This window comes from Passer domesticus, chromosome 12, assembly GCF_036417665.1.
Source record: "Passer domesticus isolate bPasDom1 chromosome 12, bPasDom1.hap1, whole genome shotgun sequence".
NCBI lineage: Eukaryota > Metazoa > Chordata > Aves > Passeriformes > Passeridae > Passer > Passer domesticus.
Window position 1 is genome coordinate 8,004,790 of NC_087485.1, and position 20,479 is coordinate 8,025,268.

The 20,479-nt window shown below is 48.6% G+C and overlaps 1 protein-coding gene across 2 annotated transcripts in view; it reads right to left on the minus strand.

Moving 5' to 3' along the window:
* Positions 1–20,479, minus strand: part of GNAO1 (G protein subunit alpha o1) — a 141,256-nt gene that overhangs the window by 23,697 nt on the left and 97,080 nt on the right. For both annotated transcript variants that reach the window (XM_064387335.1, XM_064387336.1), the window contains exons 5-6: positions 1,845–1,973; positions 1,009–1,138 (exon numbers count right to left, since the gene is read on the minus strand). In XM_064387335.1, the coding sequence (XP_064243405.1) occupies positions 1,009–1,138; positions 1,845–1,973 (259 nt within the window). The remainder of the gene's footprint in view (positions 1–1,008; positions 1,139–1,844; positions 1,974–20,479) is intronic.

Sequence of the window (20,479 nt, forward strand, 5' to 3'; positions counted from 1 at the left end):
AATTCTGGCATCGAAATGATTCAAACAACCAGGTGATTTCATCAAAGAATTTGCTAGAGCTCATAAACCTGGCTCAGAGGCTAGAAACTACAGCCCCCCCAGTCTTTTTGGGACGAGACAAATGTCACCTAACAGCAATATTTCCATTGAATTCATCCACAGCTTTCTGCAAGCCTGACATCTTTACCAGCAGGAGAATAAAAAGCCTCAGAAAGACAGAGCTGGCAGGAGCAAGCACTTCATGCTGCTGCTGCAGATTGGGCACCGATGAAATCATTACTGAGTATGGCCTCCAATTCCTTTTCATTAGACAAATGTAACTGGGTGCCCACAGCAGTTGTCCTTAGTCTCAAAAACATGCATCCCCATCATACTGAATGAATGATCAGAATACAGTAACGAGTCTTACTGCATCCTTTTTTGTGTATTCAAGTAACTTGTATTAATTGCATTCTAATACCAGGGAGCACACAGGTCCTCACCAGCTTTATTTCCAGATGGTATTTTGAGCCTAATGTCACAGCGGGAAGTCATAAATCTCTCCTAGAGCAAATTACCTGAAGACTTAAACAGTTCCATTCTCACTAAAGAAAACGATTTTCTGTATCCTAAATAGGTTCCATTCCTGGGCTGAGCCCTGGGCGTGCACTGCTGTCCTGCACCTCTGCACCATGGCCTGACTGCTTCCCTGTTTTAAAGCACCCAGCTGTATCCTCATGCTGGTTATAGGTTCCTGTTATGCATTTTGAGAACACAGGTTGGCTAGAAAGGAGAAGCAAACACTTTGCCTTTACCAGTGTAAGGAAGCATTACCTGGGTATGCAGACTTCGTATCAAAGAACATGAAGAAGGAGAGCTCTCCCCAGGACTTCAGAGCCAAGGGGGAGCGATGGACAAAAGCACATTGCTGTAGCACCCCAGGGAGCATTCGGCGATCTCTGAGGAGTTGCTGGCTATGCAGTATCCCCCACAGAGCTGTTGGGGCCTCCAAGACCCACTTAGACTCACCGTGGTTTCGTCTTCATGGAGCACCTGGTCGTAGCCACTCAGCGCGACACAGAAGATGATCGCTGTGACGTCCTCAAAGCAGTGAATCCACTTCTTGCGCTCTGACCGCTGGCCCCCGACATCGAAGAGCCTGCGGCACAGGGGAGCACCATCACCACCCACTCCTCCCAGCTACCAGGGAACTTGAGCATTCTGGGCATTCTCTGACCGCGTGGGTCCTGGGAGGATCCAAGCACAAAGCAGTGGGTCTTTCACTGCTAGCTTGGTCTTCTCCTCCAGGGCCTGCAGCTGAGGAGAGCCAGGAGGAGCAGTTACAGACAGGGATGTGCGGATCCGTGGGAGAGCCTTAGCAGAGTGCTGGGTCCCAAAGGATCAGTAGAGGTGGAGACCACACACTCTTGACTTTTATATGCTCTAAATACTGTTTGTGTGTGGCTTTCTGTTGTTGTGCCCTCTTCTCTCTACTGGATGGCATCATGAGGGTTAATGTATTGTGTTAAATACATGTCACTGACCCACTTAAGAGAAAAGATCTGGCCAAATATTTTTACATTTATGAGGTTTGATCATATTTGGGGGTCAGTCTTTCATTATACATTCCAGCAAAGAGGTGTTTGGGTTAGAAGAAGCTGCCATGTTCTATCAGAACAGGCAGTGACTTTCAAGACAGGATTGCCAAACTTTTCATTTTGTTGACCCTCCAAAGTGCTGTGTCTTCTGCAGTGGGAGCTGTCCATGCATTAACCAGCAATTTAACAACTTCTCCTTTAGGAACTATGGGGAAACCCTTTGATAAATAGTTGTTCTGCAAATTTACTGTACAGTTTCAGACTAACCTGAAGTGGAGGTTTTTGAATGTGAAATGGGTTTCTACGATGCCAGTTGTTTTGACCCTGGTTCGGAGGATATCCTGCTCCGTGGGCTGGTAGTCTGCAGCTCCAATTCGATCTAAGCTGTCTAGGTAGCTAAGAGAAGAAGGGAAAAGAGAAAGAAAACAGCTAAGAATAAGACACACATTAATCTTTGTCAATCTCAGATGAATCCTTCAGCTTCCTATTAATCTTTTTCAATCTCATTTTTCATGGCTGAATGTATTGTAGCTAAAGGAAAAAAATATCCTATTCTGGGGAAAAACAAACCTCAGTAAGCTAAGCATAAAATCTGATAGGGAACTGAAAGCAGGAAATTAAGCATGGTGTGTTGTGAGTCCCGCCTGCAATCTGTGAAAATACACAGTTTTAATATTAACTTGCTATTTTTATTCCCTGAGGAACAAGGGTCCAAATCAGTCCATTGTGTTGGATTCTGTACACAAAACCTGTTTCTGCCAGGGTTTATTCAGATAAGAGCTGCAGCATACAGGTCTTGCTCCCAGAACATACAGGTCGAGTCCCCTTTGGACATGCCTTCTGTGCTGGGAAGGGAGGGAGGGACATGCCATGCCTTGCTTCCAGTCAGCTCAAAGAAGGGAGATGAATCTGCACAGGAGAGTCACTGCTTCGGTTTGAAACTCAGCACAGGGCTGGGGCTGCACGAGATGCACCTCTTGGAAAGAATCCAGTACTCCACTTAAATGGTGATAATCTGGGAGTACAAATTGGGGATTTGGGGGAACAGAGAGGAGATTTAGCTTCTAAAATGCTTGGACAGTTTAAAACATGTAACTTTATTCTGCTTTAGGCTTAAAATCTATGAACACAGGCAATGCCTCCCTAGGCTGAAACTTGGGGTAGGAAGTCCTGTCTTTTGGCATGAAACATTTATGTAGAGGAACCCAACACCTTTGCACATATGACCACAATCCAGTTTTCCATCCACATTTAAGACAATTTAAAAAACAATTTATAAAGAAAAGAGGAATTTGGATTACCATTTAATATGAACTATAAACACAGACCTGCATCACGCACCACAGTCTTTCTCACCACCATTAAGCCTGCACGCAGACAGCCCAGTTTCTCTTAAAAGGGGTTTGATGTGCATTACAGGGCATAAATGTCCACCTCTGGCCCCAGGAGCATCAATCTAATGCTCTGAGATGCTTTCAATGTACTGTGAATATAATAGAGCATGTCTGTGCATGAACAGTGCTCTTTTCCTTTGATCCCTGTGCCTGCATGTCACCCAGAGAGGCAGTGGGGCAGGAGGTGACCTGCTGGTGGCAGGACAGGAGGGTACCTGTTCAGGTGCCAGAAGATGGCAGTTTTGCCCAGTGCAACAGGCAGTGAATAAAAAGTAGTAAGAGGAGCTGCACAGTTGCAGAGAAGAAGAAGACTTTGTTGTCTCATGTAAGAGTTTGCTTGTGAGTGTGAGATGGTATCAGCTGGAACCATTCACTCAAGACAGACATGATGTCTATGCTTGACTTTCAGTTTAGCTAAATGCAATTTTTTAAAAACACAGAACATGGATTTAGTCCTGATGAGTAAACAAACCAACACCCCTCATTTGCCCTTGACATAGCACATTCCATTTGGCCTGAACTTGGCCCTGACCTGCTGCTGGAGATGCTCTCCCTGCTGCATCCAAAGCAGGAATGGCTTTCCATTTGTGTCCTGGAGGGAGTGCGCTGAGCCAGGGCTCTGGAGCAGGACACCTGGAGAGCTGGGGCTGTGCACTCTGCTACCCAAAAAAACTCCCTGCCACTGTCTCTCATACCTACCCCCCAAGCCTGGAACAACAAACAGACAGCCAAACTCTACACAGGGTGAGGTCAATACAAACCTCACCCTGCTCATATAATGTATTTTCCCTGCCCATCATATTTATAATTTATTTTTGCTAAACAATTCCAAGAATCACGTCACCCAGAGGAAAGTATATAAGCTAAGCAGGCTTATTTTTGTTGTGCCCTTTTTCAAGCATTTAAAGGCATTGTGGTTTTGTGACAGATACTCCTTTAATAACCCTGTGATGGGCACTGGATGGATGAATGGGGCTTCATTTGAAACCAGATCCTGGGCTGTGACGGCTGCAGCCACGATCACACATCTATTCACAACTGGTGTCAACTGCTGTTATTTAAGAGACAGCTGCATCTCTTCACAGGGCCCTGCAGACTGAGGCAGCTCTGCAGTGCTGGTATTCAGAGACTCAGGCTCTCTTCTGTCCTCAGGAAATTCAAGGTGATATTAAAAAGCTGAGGTGTAAGAGGGGGGATTTTCTTTTTCTCTTGCAGCTCTTGGCAGTATCCTGAAATCCTTTATCACTTCCTCCTTCTTAATTTTCTGCATTTTCTGATGACCAAACTCTCTTCAATTGAACATTCTCCTTTAATTATTTTTGCTTTTGAGATCCTCCTTTTATCCTGGGAGTGCAGCAAACGAAATTTACTGCAAACTGGCCAAAGGACTCAGGTCTTCAGCAGCGCAGTGATGGAGAAGCTCGTTACTGTAATTGCTGCTTTCAACCTGCCACGATTTGCTGGTGAATGGCAGCATCACCTGAACCCTGGGCTGTGTGCTGGGATTTCAGGGCATTCTCACTCACACTACAGCATGCCCAGTCCATGGCTCCTCCACACAGCATTCCCCTGGGCTGCCTGACAGCAAGTCAGCTCCAGATTTGACTTGGTCCTGCATTCAACCTGGCTCTGAGGCTTGGAAGGCCTTAACCCCCTGCCCTTGTGATGCAGCCTTGTGTCTGGCTCCAGCTGAGTTCTCTGGGGGACCAGGGGTTTGGGGAAGTGGTACAGGCTGCCAGCCTCTCGAGAGGGCAAGATGACAGTGAGATGATTGATAGAGAGAGGGGAGAGCCAAGCAGGATCCATCCCATCTACCCTCTCCTACCTGACAACATCCAGTTTGTGATCCCAGCTGGGATATCTCCATGGAAACCTCAGCTGGGGGCCCTCTAGCACCTGCTTCCCAGGGCTTAACTGGTGCTTGGCAGAAGAATACTCAGTAGCCCCAGTACTCAACCTTTTCTGGCTGCAGGTGAGCTGAGCTCTGCAATGTCAATCCCACACCAATGCCTCCAGCCTGGCTGCTGTCAATCCCAGCTCCAATACCTGCTTGCCAATACACACTTTACCTTTACTGTTAACTCCTCTCTTCATCTCTTTCCTCTTCTCCAGTCTTTTCCAGCACTCTGTGTGTTTCTCAATGACTTAAATTCTTTCAGTTGTCTGGGTCTGCTTTTCATCTGTTCCTGGGAGTATCAGTGGGGGTCAGCTATCAATTTATATGAAGTTATAAAACATTTTCAGTGCTGGTTTTGAGGCTGCATTCCAAAACTGTTTAAATCTTTGGCTGCTCTGCCCTAGAAAGAGACTTGGGCTGTGGCAGATATTTTTTCCCCTGCACTTGGCTGCAGCTGAGCTGGACCCTGTTGGTGTGTGCAGCCTGTGAAGCTCAGCTGGAGGAGTGTGCCACGGCATGGCTGCCACACTAACAGCCAGCTGTGGGAATGGGAGGATCAGCCAGGCTGCTGTTTGGATGCTGAGCTGATTTTAGCTGCTGCTTGTTCTCCTGGGTTCCTGCTGGAAGCATCTCTGAGGTTTCACTGGGGTGCTGGTGCTGCCTGCCCGTGCTGCTTGGAAGGAAGGAGCTGCTGGTGTGAGCCTGGGCTGGGGGAGGACAGTGTACTTTGGGGGTGCCACCTCTTTGGGAACAGGGAAACTCAAATGGGGACAAATTGCTGCACATGGTGCTGGATGGCAGCACTGCTGGTATGCCCTTTGAGCTGAAAATCTCAAGGCCAAACTGTTGTGAAAGATAATTAGTTGTCACAGCCAACAGGCTCTATGACACATAATCCCCTCAGAAGCTGGCATCTGTTTAACCAGCAGAAATAAGAGCACTTTGGAGGCCGTGGAGTGAGAGCTTGGCTCCCCCTTCCACGTCATCAGTGCTGGCATCAGAGCTCTTCCATTTCCCAGCTCCAGGCTTTGCACACTGGAGTGGAAGCATATCTGAAATGACACATCAGCTCTTACTTGCAGCCTGCCTTGCCCTGGGTTTGCAAGGGTTAAAAAAAGCTGAAGGAAGGTTAGAAGGTTTGGGAGTACATGAGGAACCCTCTAGCATTTCTGCTCCTGAGCTGAGTAGCTCCATTACTGCTTATATCTTTTATTTTAAATGCTTTGTTTTGAAGCAGATTGCAGGTTTCTGAGTCACTCCGAGTGCCATGCTCAGGAGGTGAAGCCCAACTATGTTATACTGCTAAAAGCAAAATGCAGAGGAAATAGAAATTCACAAATACAGGGTGAGGAGATCATTGAACAGAGGCTAAGAAAGGCAGGAGTCCTATACAGGCTAGTTGACAGTGAATAGCTATACACAGTAGTATTGCCCCTTCATTTGATGTTTCCAGTGGTAGCAGCACTGTTGGTGCCAGAGACAGTGCACGGAGAAAAGGAACTTTTGTCCAGGTGTCCCACGGGAACAGCTCGGTGGCAGCAGCCTACGTGCAGTGCGTGCACAGGGACCCCTCCTCAGGCTCTTGGCTCCCACAAGAACCTTCTCCCAGGACTGTGCTGCCTATGCCAAAAGCTCCAGTGGCTGCTTTCTTGGATGAAGAAGTGCAGCTGAGGTTGCAGGCTGTGGTCAAGGCTGGATACCTGCGGCAAAGCTTACACAGATGAACATTCACGTCTATTGAGCTTAACAGCAGTAAGATGGTTAAAGGTCTGTTGGGTTTTTCTTGCCTTGAGGGTGACATCTTGGCAGTCTTTTTGCGTCATCCAGCTGTCCCTGTGCACACCCAAGGTGCTCACACTGTGCTGATGCCACGCTCACATCCTCAGTGCTCAACGAGCTGCAGTGCAGCAGCAGCCACAGCTGGGTCCTGCTCTGGGGCAGGTCTGCAGGGTTGGAGCTTCAACTCCAGGAGCAAGTCTGGAGACAGCACCATCTTCCCAGTGGCTCCTCCATCCTGGCTGCCCTGAGTTCTGGCCATGTCTCCTCTGTGAAGGAAAGGCCATGTGTGCGTGGGATACCCCAGCCTCGATTTGTTGGCTTGTGTTGTATTTGATGAGGAAGCAGATCCCCATTTGTCAACACATGCAGCTGAGTCACTGCTGGGTTATTTTGGACTCTGTGTACTGAGGCACTCAAGGGGCAGCTCCAACACTGTGTCCTGGCAAACGCTGAGTTTTTAATCAAGGTTGTCATGATCAGGCTCCATGTCATCAAAATCTAAATGATTATGTAAAGATGGCTCTATCTGAACACTCCTTCCCTGCTCATGGATAGAAGGCTGCCTGTATCTGATCTCATCTTCTTCCTTTCTTTCAGTGATGAACACACAATTCAATGTATATTTAGCATTAAAACCATTTAATATTTAGTGACCATAGAGTAAGGGTACAGAGGATAAGCACTGGATTTAGGGAGTGTCAGTAGTGCCTCTACAAAAGAGAGTAAACTCTTGTAGTTATCTCCTACCAGAGAGCAAAACCATGTGGGCACTGCTGCCTGAAGGTGTGACACAATTTGGTTTGGCTGCCCAGGGCAGCTGGTGCTGGGCAAGCACCCAGAGGTCATGGAACCACAGTGTTTTTTCTGCAGACACTATGTCCAGTCAGATCTGCTGTTATATTCGAGGGAAAGGGGAAAATCAAGCACAGCCCACTCTCAGAAAGAACCTTGCTGGATGCCATGGGTTTTCATTACTCTTCTCTGGGGAGTGAGGAGGATGGTCCCTGCTATTAAAGGAAGGTGCCAAATCTTGACAAAAAAGATGCTGCGTTGTGATGCATTTTTAATGTTTTTGGCCCTGCACTGAAGCAAGGCTGTACAGGGCTTGTGCATCAAGATCAACTTGACAAGTTGATATTAATACTAATGATAGGCAGGAGGAATGAATAAAAGCAGGTTGGCGTTTAGCTGTCCTAGTTAGACTTGCAGTTTTTCAAGGCATGACTGGATCCAGAATAATTTTTAGCATCACATGTGGATGAGAAGAGTCACTAAATAGCAGCTGTGTAACAAAGGTACTTGAGGACATGAGGGGTCTCCAGGTGCAAGTGCAGGCTGGCTTTGCTCACAGGTGGTCAGCTCTGGCCATGGCTCTGCTCCTTACTGCTGGAATTAAAGGCCACTGTGTTATGGTTTGAGTTTGTCATCACAGAGCTCTGGCTAGGGGTGAGGTGGGTTTTGGAGGAAAAGAAAGCATGAGAAATTTACCAAGAAAGGATTTTGGAGAGGCCATGGGAAAGGAGATGTGGGCTTATCTTTCTGCATTGAAGCTTGAAAATTGGATGGGATGTAAGAGGGGACGAAAAAGGTATTTTTTGACATATCAGAGCCCTTACAAAAGAGAAAAACAACATGTCTGGGTCAGATCAATGACTCACCTAGCTTAGCTAGTGTCCAAGAGCAGATGTTAAGAGAAAAGTACGAATACAGGGGAAGCATGCAGTATTCACCTTTTCCAGCCTCCAGCAGTTCATATGGATAACAGTTTCAAAGAGAAGTGTGATTTCTTTATATTTATTACCCCTCAATGATTTTTCTTCCAGAAATTTGTCTAGGCACTTTCTGCAGCAATTTAAGCTTCTAACAACCACATCTGCAGCAAGGAATTTCCAAGCTCAGCTACCCTGTCTGTGAACAAACTGCCTTTTTCCGGTTTTTAAACTGCCGTGTCAGAGTTTAACTTTGTTAATTTTTGAATGGGAACAGCTGTCCTCTCTCTCTCTTCTCTATCTCCCACTTGTTTCTCTGTAGACATCTCTGAGACCTCCGCAACATCCACTGTGCAGCATCTTTACTCTGCTACCGAGACGTTACTTCACAGAAGCACTTTGGAGCCTTGTGTCACATAGGAAGGGGTTTTCCTCATGTCCCAAATCCTTTCTGAGATGGAGAGCAGAGGAAGCCATAGCTGCCTTGTTCTACAAGTGACTGTTTTACAGTCACTCAATCTGATGCTATTTGGAGAACCAGGCAGTGTAACGCCAGGCCCCTGGGGCTGCTACACAGGGCAGATATGGTGACCACAGCCCACCAGCAGTGCTGTGATGCCTTTCAGCAGTGTCCTCATCTGGGCAGTGCCACTGTTTTATATAAAGTCTGTGACTTAAATTGTTTTTTAGCAAGCACAGAGCTGCTGACCACAAGGCACCTTTGTTTTATAAGCAGAGGATTTTGACAGGGGCTCTGCGTGAGCCCGGGATGACGCACGGCTCAGGCTGTGCAAGGTCTCCTCTCCTGGTGGCCCTGCTCACAGGTGTCCTCTGCACAGCAGGGCAGGCACAGGCACTGATCGAACTCTGGCTGAAGCAGAGGAAAGCTCAAAGCTCCAGCCTTGCTCCTGCTTTACGTAAGGCTCTGCTTCCTTCTGACACCCAGCTCTGAAGGACAGTAGCTGAGCTGGAAAAGGGATGAGGAATGGTGGGACTTGGAACCCTGGAAGTGAGCAGGATCTGTGCCTAAACCTTTATGCAACAGAGTCAGTGGGTTTGAAGCTTTTTTTCTTTGCTCCAGGACTGCTGTTATAAGCTAGCTGACAGTGGAGCTGATGGTTTTTTATACCGTAAAAAGAAGAAAGGGAAGAAAAGGAGGGGCTAAAAATAAGCCCCAGGGAGTTTGGGATAATGAAGGGCTTGTTCTGGGAAGGAATCTTGCTCAGAGAATGCAGGCCCCGTGCTGCAGCAGGGCCCCTGGTGCATTCACAAGCATCTGCAGAGCCCAAACAGGGAACAGACATCAAGTAACCCAGTTTGCTGCATGCGCAGCCCCCAGTGAGCACACCAGCACAGGCACGAAGGATTGCTTGCCCCAGTGCTCCTTGCATTGCACAGCAGACATTCAATTTGGCCCCAAGGCCAAATAAGCTAATTACTCAGAATTACTCCAGCCCTGGAAAGCAGACAGCTGGGACCACAGATGAAACCAGTCCCACAGACTTTAACCTTTTGATCAGCCGCTGGCCAGAGATATTCACTGGGGTGTGCACAAAGGCCTGGGACATCTATTTACACACTTGTTGGTGAAGTAGCATTAGCATCTCCATTTCTAAGCTGGAAGAAAAGAATTAGATACTGCTGCAGTGTTTTGTAGTGCTTGGTGTCTGTCTGCAGCAGGGACAGCACCGGTGAGGGATTGAGATCTAATGCTGCAAAGGAAAGCATCACTTAATGAGATCTGTGTTCTCTATCAGGTAGCTGGAAGATGCCCATGGCTGGATGATGCTGCAATTACCAGGAGTGGAGTAGGTCTGTCGGGAGCTGACTTCAATCAGGGGCCCCATTTATCCACTCACCCTGCTGAGGAAGATGTGTTGCTGGTGATGGAGTGGAAATCATATCTCTGGATCTTCTCATCTGTCCATTTTCCTGATCTATTAGCAAGCTATGGGGATTTCTGCTTTCAAATGTCATTTAAGCATCCCTGCCAAAAACCATGGGTACCAAAATTAGCCAGTGCTCTGCCATGGGCAGATGTGACTCATAGGTAGCAAAAGCAAAACCTGGAAATTTTACCCTTGGCTGCACACTAAAAATATCTTAGTTATCCCAGACATGGGTAGATCTCTCGGGCGTGTAAAATCTGTGCTACGCAAATGGACTTTCTGGTCCTTCTCAGCAGCTGTCAGGCTGAGGCTCCTTCGAGAGCAGCTTTGCTTGTGGTATTGCAGCATTTTGGTTTCAATCCAGGCCGGATCCAGAAGCAGAGACACGTAAGGGAAAATTCATGGAGTTTCTCATCCCTTTAGAAAATGTTCAACCGAATCGTTGTCAGGAGAAGATTGTTTATAGTGTATCAAAACAGCTCCATTGCTCTCACCAGGAATGGCTGTCACCTGCTGGCCCCCATCTTTCCTTTCTCCCTCTTTTATTGGCACGAGCAGCCTCAGAGGTCTATTAGCACAGTCTTCTGTCACCACACACCCACTCCTGGGGTTAGGCTCCTGCAGTCCTCCAGACAGTGGTTTGGGTTGCTCCCAGGCCTCTGCAGGAGTGGGCTGATCCCTGTGCTCAGCTCAGCATGCATCAGGGACGTTTGCATGACAAAACTGATTTGGGATACTCTGTATGGGACAGCCCAGCCACCAAGCTGCTGTGGCTTTGTGGGAGATGAGCTGAGGACACCACCCCAGAGGCACGTCCCTCCACAGGGCTGGGAAAAGCTGTCCGCACTTGAGCTTGTGCAGACTTTCCTCTGTGCCCTGGGGACATGTCCCTGCCAGAAGCAGCCTCTGCTGCCTGCCCACGGACCCGTCAGTGGCCACATCTCTTGGGAACAAGCCATGGGCCGAGGCGCTGCAGCAAGCCAGGTGGGCGGAGCAGGAGTTCCTCCCTGCCTGTGGGAGAAGTTTTAAGTGACCCAGGAGCACTTCACTTCCAGTGGGAGGATGGAGCTGGGCCAGAGAAACGTTAGGTCTGGAAAACATCAGTTCTTCCAGACGTGGTGGGCTTTATTCCCAATAAATGCTTTTGGTGTGCTTCCTCTTGGCTGCAGGAGGGGAGGAGAGCACCTGGAGCAGATGGCTGGTTAGCAAAGCACTGTCCCTGCTGCTGGAGCACCTCAGCTCTTGCTGAGCAGGATTGATGGGTCCTCCCAGCCTCCCACTGGAGCAGGGAAATGCTATTAATCACACTTGCTTTAGGAGGAATAGAAGTATCAAGGGGATAGATGCCTGAGGACATGATGGGAAGTCTGTGGTGGCCCTTGGAAATCCCTTTGGGTTCCCTAATATGCAGTCAGAAGCTTTGACCACCAGAACTTTCCATACTGAGGGTTATAAACCTCAAACAATATTCTTCCATGCTTTTAATATTTTGCTCACTTAGGGGCATGTACTGCAAGGCTGATAGAAACTGAATGCATTTCATTAAGGCCCACTACAAGAAAGAAATATATTCCCTACACAAAGAGCAGCTGATAAAACAGTGTTACAATTGATGAATAAATCACAAGTTAACCCAAGAATTTGAATGGAGATAAATAAATGCTTTCTTCTTTTTTTTTGGTGAACAAACAAGGCTGAAAATGGATGTTGTCATGTACCTTTCTGCTCCTTCCAATATAATTTCATGGATTCCCATATGGATTTTGATGAGTTCTGCAGATCAATGACACAGCACTTAAACACAAGCTAAGCAGTAATTACAGATGCATGCAAGATTTATTCATCTAGTGGCACTGCACCAGCTGATGGAAGGATCAGCCGTATCCAATCAATGTTTGAAGCTTCTCAAAATACAGAGGTTTTTTGGCTCCCACTGCAAAGTGAAAACAGAAATAACCTCCTGAATCCCAGGAATGCCTCCTTAGGTCCATACAGAGTAAGGCTGCAGGGTGGATCTGGGTCATATCTGCACTGTTGCTTGACCCTTGCCTCTGCATCCCCATAAATATTTTTCTTGTGGGGTCTTCTTCACATGCTCACTGCATGACCCACTTGTCCCTAGGGCTGAGGACTGGACTGATGAGATTTAAGGCATAAATAAGGAAAAAAAAAAGAAGAAGCATTGCAGAGAAAAGGGCCATGGAGCGGGCATGCCCCACGTGCCCAGGCCTGGTGTGCACAGGCAGAGCCAGTGTCATGTGTCACACTGTGGTACAAAGGGATCACCTGGGGGACCGCAGCCGAAACCACAGAGGAGCGTAAGGTGGCACTGCTGTTTTGGGAACACGTGGCAGGGGAGGCAGGGTAGCACGTGTAAAGCAGGAAACTGGATTTTGTCCAATTTTTCTTCAGGCTTTCCCTGTTGATGTGAGTTATCTGTTCCTATAGGAGGTCCCACCCTCCGTGCAGCAAAGCTGCTTGCTCCCCGCTGTCACCACGGGAGCCCTGACGAGCCAGGGAGTCCCACACTGTGATGACCTTTGCTGGGACTTCAGAGAGGGTGCTAATCCTTCACCTTGCACTGCCAGCCCAGAGTGCAGGTGGGACTGGATCGAGACTGGATCAGGAGATTCAGCTCTTTATCGTGTGTGGGGAAAGAGACTCTTCCACCCCCAAGTGCCCAGGGACAGGGTATAGGTGGTTGAGGTCTTGGGCAGAAATGTGCAGGCTTTTTTTCTTGAATTTGTTTGTAACTTATGCATTTGTGTCATTTCTTTGTTTATGCATTTCTCTTCAATGAGAAGGTCCTCTGGGGATTTCTTCATGTGAAGTTGCTGCTTTAACATTAGTTTAATTTAAGAAAAGGTTTTTGCCCGGACTCCATTATCAATTCCCAGCTCTCAGCATCTGCTAACTAGCATCAGCCACCTCTGTCTCTTTCTTTCTCCTATTCCTACCCTTAGCATATTTGGCATCACTGCACAGCACACTGGTGCAGTATTTCTCATGTTGGGCACTGCAAGAGCATGGATCTGTTTAACTGCAAATGTTTAAACTGACATTAATGATGCTCAGTAGGATGTACTGGCTGGTGTTTCCCTGAAGGAGGATTTGGAAATGGTTCTTATGCTATTGCCAAACCTCACATACCAACAGCAATACTGAGGGACTGGGAAATTCTGATCTATATCACTAAAAGTGCTGTAAAAGCCTCAGAGCTACAGTGACTGCTCACATGGAGTTTCATATACCAGGCTTGCAGTTTTAGAGCACTAAATTTCTTTTCAGTCCTGGTGTTCCCAGCAAACCTGCTGCTCAGCACTGGGGTCACGGTGTAGCCCAGCAAGGAAGGAGTTACAATGACACAAAATGCATTGTAAATCCCCAGCAAATCACTTGGACTAACCACCAAAACCAGAGCTGACACTTCCTCAGTGTCCATGGTGCAGTTTGTGCCTGGCTTCCCTCTCCTCTGTATCTCCTCCTTCCCCTCCCAGCAGCATGGAGTAGATGCTGCCTAAAATCTAGGCTCAGAATAATTAATCCTGTTTTTCCCGCAATAAATTCAGTCTCCAAAGAGTCTCAGAATGCCCAGGGACCTTTGAGGAGGTCCCTTCTCCAGGCACTCAAACATTCAAATGCATTAAATGTATTGGAGGTGGGGAAGGTTGTAAGCATGTGGATTTTGGCACAAGGATGGGTGTTTGCTCTGCTGTTCTCCAGCCTCCTTCTGCTGTCATGAACAAGCTGAGAAACCCTGCCCAGAGCCTATGCCCACAAAGCAGAGTGAGTGCGTGCCTGTCCCTGAGAGCCTGAGCTGGGCAGGGGGAGAGGCAGGTTGGGGATTACAGGGTTTTCTGGGTGGACTGAGAATACAGAAGTTTTGGGTTTGGATCTGTGTGATATGTCAGTGGTCTGAAGGCAAGGAACATACATGGGGAAGATGAAACAACAGTTTATAGACAGTCTCTGTTATTTTTACAGTAATAGTGTAAAAGGTGTGGATGAATGGACTGATATGAACCTAGCACTAGTTAGTCCCAACTAGTGTGTGGCACAGGCAAAAAGAAAAAAAATATAGGAAAAGGTCAAAAATCTGTCTGCAGTGTGTTAGGCCCCCTGTGCTGGTGGGGCTCCTGCCCAGTTTGTGTGGTAGAATGGCATGTGAGAAGTGCCGTGGCAGCATCACATTTGCCTGCCTCCAGTTCTGCTGCCCAAATCAACACGAGTCTCATCTGTGAGTGCTCCGGGGAAAAACAGGTACAAACAAACCCCTTGTCAGGTTTCCAAGAGAGGGAGGAGGCAGGAAGGGCAGCCCTGGCACTGCCCCAGCCCTGGAGAGCCAGCGTCCACAGGGCAGTACTGAAATGCCAAGGAAAAGCACAGCCCCCTGCCTCCTGTACAGCCTGCAGGTTTGTCCCAAGACTCTCCCTTTACACACCCCACACAGGGCACTGGCCATGGCAGTGTGTCCCTGCTGCCGAGTCCTGGAGAAAGAACCCCATCTTTTCCCTCCTCCCATCCAAAATGCAGCTCGATGGCTGGGGGCTGCTCCCATAGCCTGGATAAGCAAGACACAAAGCGCTGTTTGCTCTAGGGCTAATTAGAGCTATCGTATCAATTAGTCTGTGAAAGAGCCCGTGCCCTGAGCTGCACGGAGCGAATCCCAGCCCACAGAGCCTCGGCCAGGCGCTGGGACTGCGCTCCCCGGGGCTCCCCCCTGAGCCTGCCCAGCCCTGCCCAGCCCAGCCCTGCCCAGCCCAGCCCAGCCCTGCCCAGCCCAGCCCAGCCCAGCCCAGCCCAGCCCTGCCCAGCCCAGCCCAGCCCAGCCCAGCCCAGCCCTGCCCAGCCCAGCCCTGCCCAGCCCAGCCCAGCCCAGCCCTGCCCAGCCCAGCCCAGCCCAGCCCAGCCCAGCCCAGCCCAGCCCAGCCCTGCCCAGCCCAGCCCAGCCCAGCCCTGCCCAGCCCAGCCCTGCCCAGCCCTGCCCAGCCCAGCCCAGCCCTGCCTGGCTCCGCTGCTCTCGCCACCGCGGACGTCAGCAGCTCAGACACAGCAGCGTGTTATTGTCCCCACCGGGGACCGCGACACGGAGCCGGCACCGCGGGTCCCCGGCGCTGGGCAGCTCTGCCTTGCCACAGAGGCTGTGCCACCCTCCCCTCGTGGGCACACATCTGGCGCTTCAAACCCATCGTTGATGGTTTTGGACGATCACATCGTGCTGTGATCTGGTGATTTTACACCGTGTCACAACGGTTGCTACATCCTTGGTTTTTTTTCCTCTTAATTTTTGTTCTCTCAAGCCCCTCAAGGCTGGATATTAGATGGGCTATTTGCTTAAGGAAATAAAAAAGGGCTTTCCAGCTCTCCTGTTCACATACAAAAGGCTTTAAAGTACCAGCCAGAGGGTTTAGGAAGCAGCAGATAAAAGCAATTTTCCAATGGTTCTCTTAATATATTCTGAAAATCAGGGAATTTTATCTAGGCTTGTGATTGGTTTTGGATTTAACTCCTAACCTTAAAGTTGGATTTTGGATCCTAACCTGAGGATGGGGATGCTGCATTTTTCTGGAGGGAAGGGTGAGTGTGTGTGCACTGCCCGGTCCCCAGGAGGGTGGGGGGAATGGGTGGCAGCAGCTGCACACCTCTAGCAGTCACTCAAAACCCTCGGAGCTCCCCTGCACCGCGGGGGCTGATGAATGGCACCACTCTGGCACGGCGCTGTCAGAGCCCTGAGCAGGGCACAGGATGGGGAATGGGATGATCCATGGAGAATCACAAACTGTGAAGGAAGGTAACTGCACACAGAGCTGATCTGTCCTGCTTAGCTGGGCTTGTCCTAGGCTGGAGTGGCTCCTCCTGGCTGGTCACCCCATGGCTGGTGCAGGCAGCTCTGCCCCAGAGTTCCCAGTGTGCTGCTACATGCTCCCTGGACTGCAGCAAAGTCCTTTTTCAGCTTTTCCTTACAAACTGGGATGATTTCTGGGAAAGGATTTGGGGAAGGGGGGAGCACAGGCGGCTGTGCAGCATCTCAGACCTGTGTGGAATACAGCTTGCTCCACCCTGGAGCCTGGCTACAAAGAAACCCCTTCGTTCCTGCCATTCTTTGCCATTTAAGGATTTCAAACGGGTAGCAAATACATGGGGAAAGCACATGCCACCGCCAGGCTCACCTCCCAGCCTCACAGATGGTGCCAGACCTGACGCCAGCCGTGTGAAGAGCCTCGGCATGGTGGTCTCCTGACAGATTTTCCTGCAGACACGCTGCAGAATCAGGAGGCTGAGAGCAGCGGGATGGTCCCCATGTGGTCACACACGTTGCTGGGGGACAGGGCTCAGAGCCCCCCGTGTGCAGAGCCGGGTGCTGACTGGCTGCCATAAAGCAGGAATCACACACGGCGGGGGGACAAATGCCTCGCTAGAGCCATCCAATTCCCTAAGGAGCTTCTAGGAGCAATGGTTACCCTGAGAGCCTCTCTGGTGCACCCTGCAGGAGGTGCCCCATCTCCTGCCCTCAGCCTGTGTGAGTGATGCTGTTTGTCTTGCAGGGCAAGGTGGGATGGTGGAGCTGGAGGTGCACTGTACATCAAACCTCAGGTGCAGGAAGGGAGAGGGAAGCTTTTATTCCTTGGCTTTGCAGGGGAGGAGGAGCAGGGGCTGTGAGCTCCCAGGAGAGTCTGGACTCCCTGGCTGTGAAGCTGCATCCCAGCACTGCCACGCCCTGATGTGATGAGGAGGTTGGGGTGAAAGGTGGGAAACACATTGAGGGGCTCACCTGCAGGGTGTGAGTGCTGCCTGAGGAAGGGTGGGAGAGGGAGGCTGCAGCCAGCAATAGGGGCAGCAGTGAAAAAACAAACTGAACGGAACAAAAAAAACCCAACCTCAACCCTTGGTGGCAGCCTGCCAGCTCCAGCTGGTTTCATAAGGACATTTCAGCCTAAAAATACACAAATACTCAGCCAAAAAAAGTCAAATCTTTCTGCGCCAAATCTGTCACCCACAGCCCTTCACAAGGCAGGAAGAAATTCCTGTTGGGTCTGTCAGTCGGAGATGAGAACAGATTATCCGGGGTTCAGGACTGTGGTTCAGCAGGTTTCCTTGGGGGGATGCCCTGTGCTGTGTTTATAGCTGCTCCTCACCACTAAGCAAAATGTGAAAAAGGGAAGAGATGGTTTCCAAATGTCTCCTCCTCCAGGCAGTGTGAACTACCTCAGCTCCTACCCTTTTGGTGTGAGCTTTGCCAAAATGGGGACAGCCCTGATCTGATGAGCCCATTTAATTGTGTCTCATTAAATACCAATTTACTTACTCAAGGTGTCAAGATTTTACTAATCCCAGGCCAAGGACAACACAGCTACGATGGAACACAGAATGAAAAATGGCAGGGAGGTGGCAGGCACTGCTATGCCTTTGTGCTCAAGGAATGAACTGCCTATGTAGCTTCTCTGCTCCTCCTTGCAGGGCAGTCTGTATCTCCTGTGTCTCTTCAGAGCTGTACCCCAAAAGTGGCTGGGTCTGGTGGAGCTCTGCCTCTGCCCTGGAGTCTGAGAGGGGCAGAGTGGGATGGGCACTATAACAAGATCCAATATTTTATGATGAGGCTGTGTTGTGTAGAGTCCTGCAGACTTCTGTCTGGGAGTTTTCTGCCAAAGAAGCTCAGTCTTGCTTTCCTGTCAGAGTTTGGTGGGATAGGAAGGTGACTTAACACCTACTGTCAAGGTAATCTGACGTGGTCTCCACTCTGCTTTGGGCCAACAGAGGCAGCCCCTGGAGAGTTTGTACCAAATTTTGGTGAAATTGGGTGTTCCAGATGGATGAAGACTTTGGGGGAGATGCTGGAAAACATCCAGCTGATTTAAAACACAATGTCTTTGCTATTGTGCTCTTCCTCCACCTCACAGTCAGCCCGTGGTGAAGCCATAGAATAACAGCAATTCCTCTATTTATGAGGATAATAATGAAACTAAGACCTCTACCAAGCCCAAGCCGTGCAAGACTGTAACAGGCTGAAGCTCAGATTGCCTGTGTCTCCCTCACCTTGCACTGACAAGAAACAGCCCTGCTCCAGAACCAGCACCAGCACCAGCAGACACTGCAGAGCTGCTCCTCCCTGGAAAAAGATTTGCATCTCATTTGTGGGAATAGAGCAAGGTTGGTGATTCCAGTCAACCAGCTCTGGCCTTTATGGACTGTTTTGTTTTTCTTATTGTAGGGGAATTTGATTATTCAGCGCTGGTGGGCATATTTACTTACTGGGGTAAATTAAACCATAAATTCAGACAAATGTACCTACCTCTACACTTGTGATGTATTTTTCCTTTCTGCTTTATTGGGCTCCAAGACACAAAGGTGCATTGTTCAATAAACAGCGCAATGCAAGTCATCCCAATTAATTGGATTGTTCCATTTATGCTGCTACTGCCTCCAATTAAATGCAAGGGAGCGCAAGTGACAGGCACGAGTAAGATGGGTGTGCAGAAAACCATATTCTAATGCAAAAGCTGTGATGAGAAAATGGAATCTACACACCTGATGGGAATATTAATGCAAAACCATGACCTATAATTTTTCTTTCTTCAGTCTGGGCGTGCCAGAAACAATTGCAGCTCATTAAAATGGATCATGTCCTGACAGTCATGCATAATGACCAAGTCCCACAAGCCCCATGGTTTAAATGTTTGCCTAGCTGGTGAAGCCAGCAAGGTAAATGTTTAGACCATGGGACTTGTGGGACATGGACATTATCATAGAGCTGCATGGTCCTGCTTGACTAGACACAGGAAAGTGCAGCAAACCTCGAAGACCCTTTCTCTCTTTTAAACCCAGTGTTATCAGAAAAAGAGTGAAGGGAAAAAGAACAAACCCAAGAGTGCCAGTGTGGGTTGGACCTCTGAAGTTCATCTGGCCCATCCCCCTTTTCAAAGCAGGACCAACTTCAAAGTTAAATTCAGTTTGAAAGTTAGCTCAGGTGGCTCAGTGTTGAGCACTTCCAAGGATGGAGATTTTACAGCCTCTCTGGGCAGTCTGTTCCAATGCTGCCTTGTCAGGGCTCAATCTGGAAGCCATTCACCACATCACAACAACATCTGGCTCTACTTTCTTAACTGCTTTTTTGATGCAAAGTGTGTGTTGGCACGTGGGATGCAGTAAGAATCAGTAGGGAAGGTGATAGCGTTGTGCAAAGACAATTCTTTTGCAAGGAAAATAGATCAGAAAGCAGTCCCACACAAGATGGAGTGAGAAGGAAGACACTGCAGTATTTTATTCTGACTCTGGTGCCTTTTTTCTGTAAGGCACTTCCAGAACAATTCTTGAAGATATAACCAAATAACTAAATAACCATAAATAACCAAATGTTGTCCAGTTTGGGCTTGGTATTTGGCACAGACTTGAGATGTCAGTGCTGTGGTTAGCTGTGCTAGAGCAACAAACACATCTGCATCTCTCTTTCTCCACTGAGCAATGAGGTCTGTATCCCTCTTCAGAGGCATCTCTCTCTCCTTGGCTCCTGATGGAGGGAGCCAAAGGCAACAAGCTTCCTAGCCCTGACACCTCTGATATGTGTGAAGATGGATGGGTTGAATGCAGACCTAAAATATTTTACATTTTCACTGTAGTTTCACAGCTCTGGGATTATCAAATGATCTTTCAAAGTACTTGGAAGCAGGATGAGAAGAACTTGAGATAGGTTCTGGCTTTTTTGTGTCTGTGTACTTGCAAACTGTCTCTGCCTACACATCTTGCAGGGCCTGTTCCTGTTTGGAGATGCACACGGAAAATTAGTGCTCGTGTGGATGCTCTGTCTGCTCCATTTCCCCCCTGCAGTTTGGAGGCTGTTCAAAGCCAGTCCCCATCCCTGGGTGCTTAAGATCAGACTTGCCCTATGTGCTGCACTCCACTGACCAGCCTAGTTAGGAACTCGAGGCTAGGAAACACAAAACAATTTTAAAATCTGAACAAAAGTAGGAGATTAAGGAAACCAGCTGGAAACCTCTGTTTTGCTGATTTTGAAAGCAAAATGTGGGTCACATATGTGCTTCCACAGACAGAAACTGGCTGGAGAAGAAAAAGACATCAGCATTGCCCAGACTCTTTGATGATCAGAGGTAGATTTAGCTCCTAGGCATAGAGACAAGAAAGGAAGAGGAGACTAAGTTGGAATAAAAACATAATCAAGATATTAGGAATGTGGAACGCAACCCACCCGTAAATTTGCCTCAGGGAACTACAAAAAAAT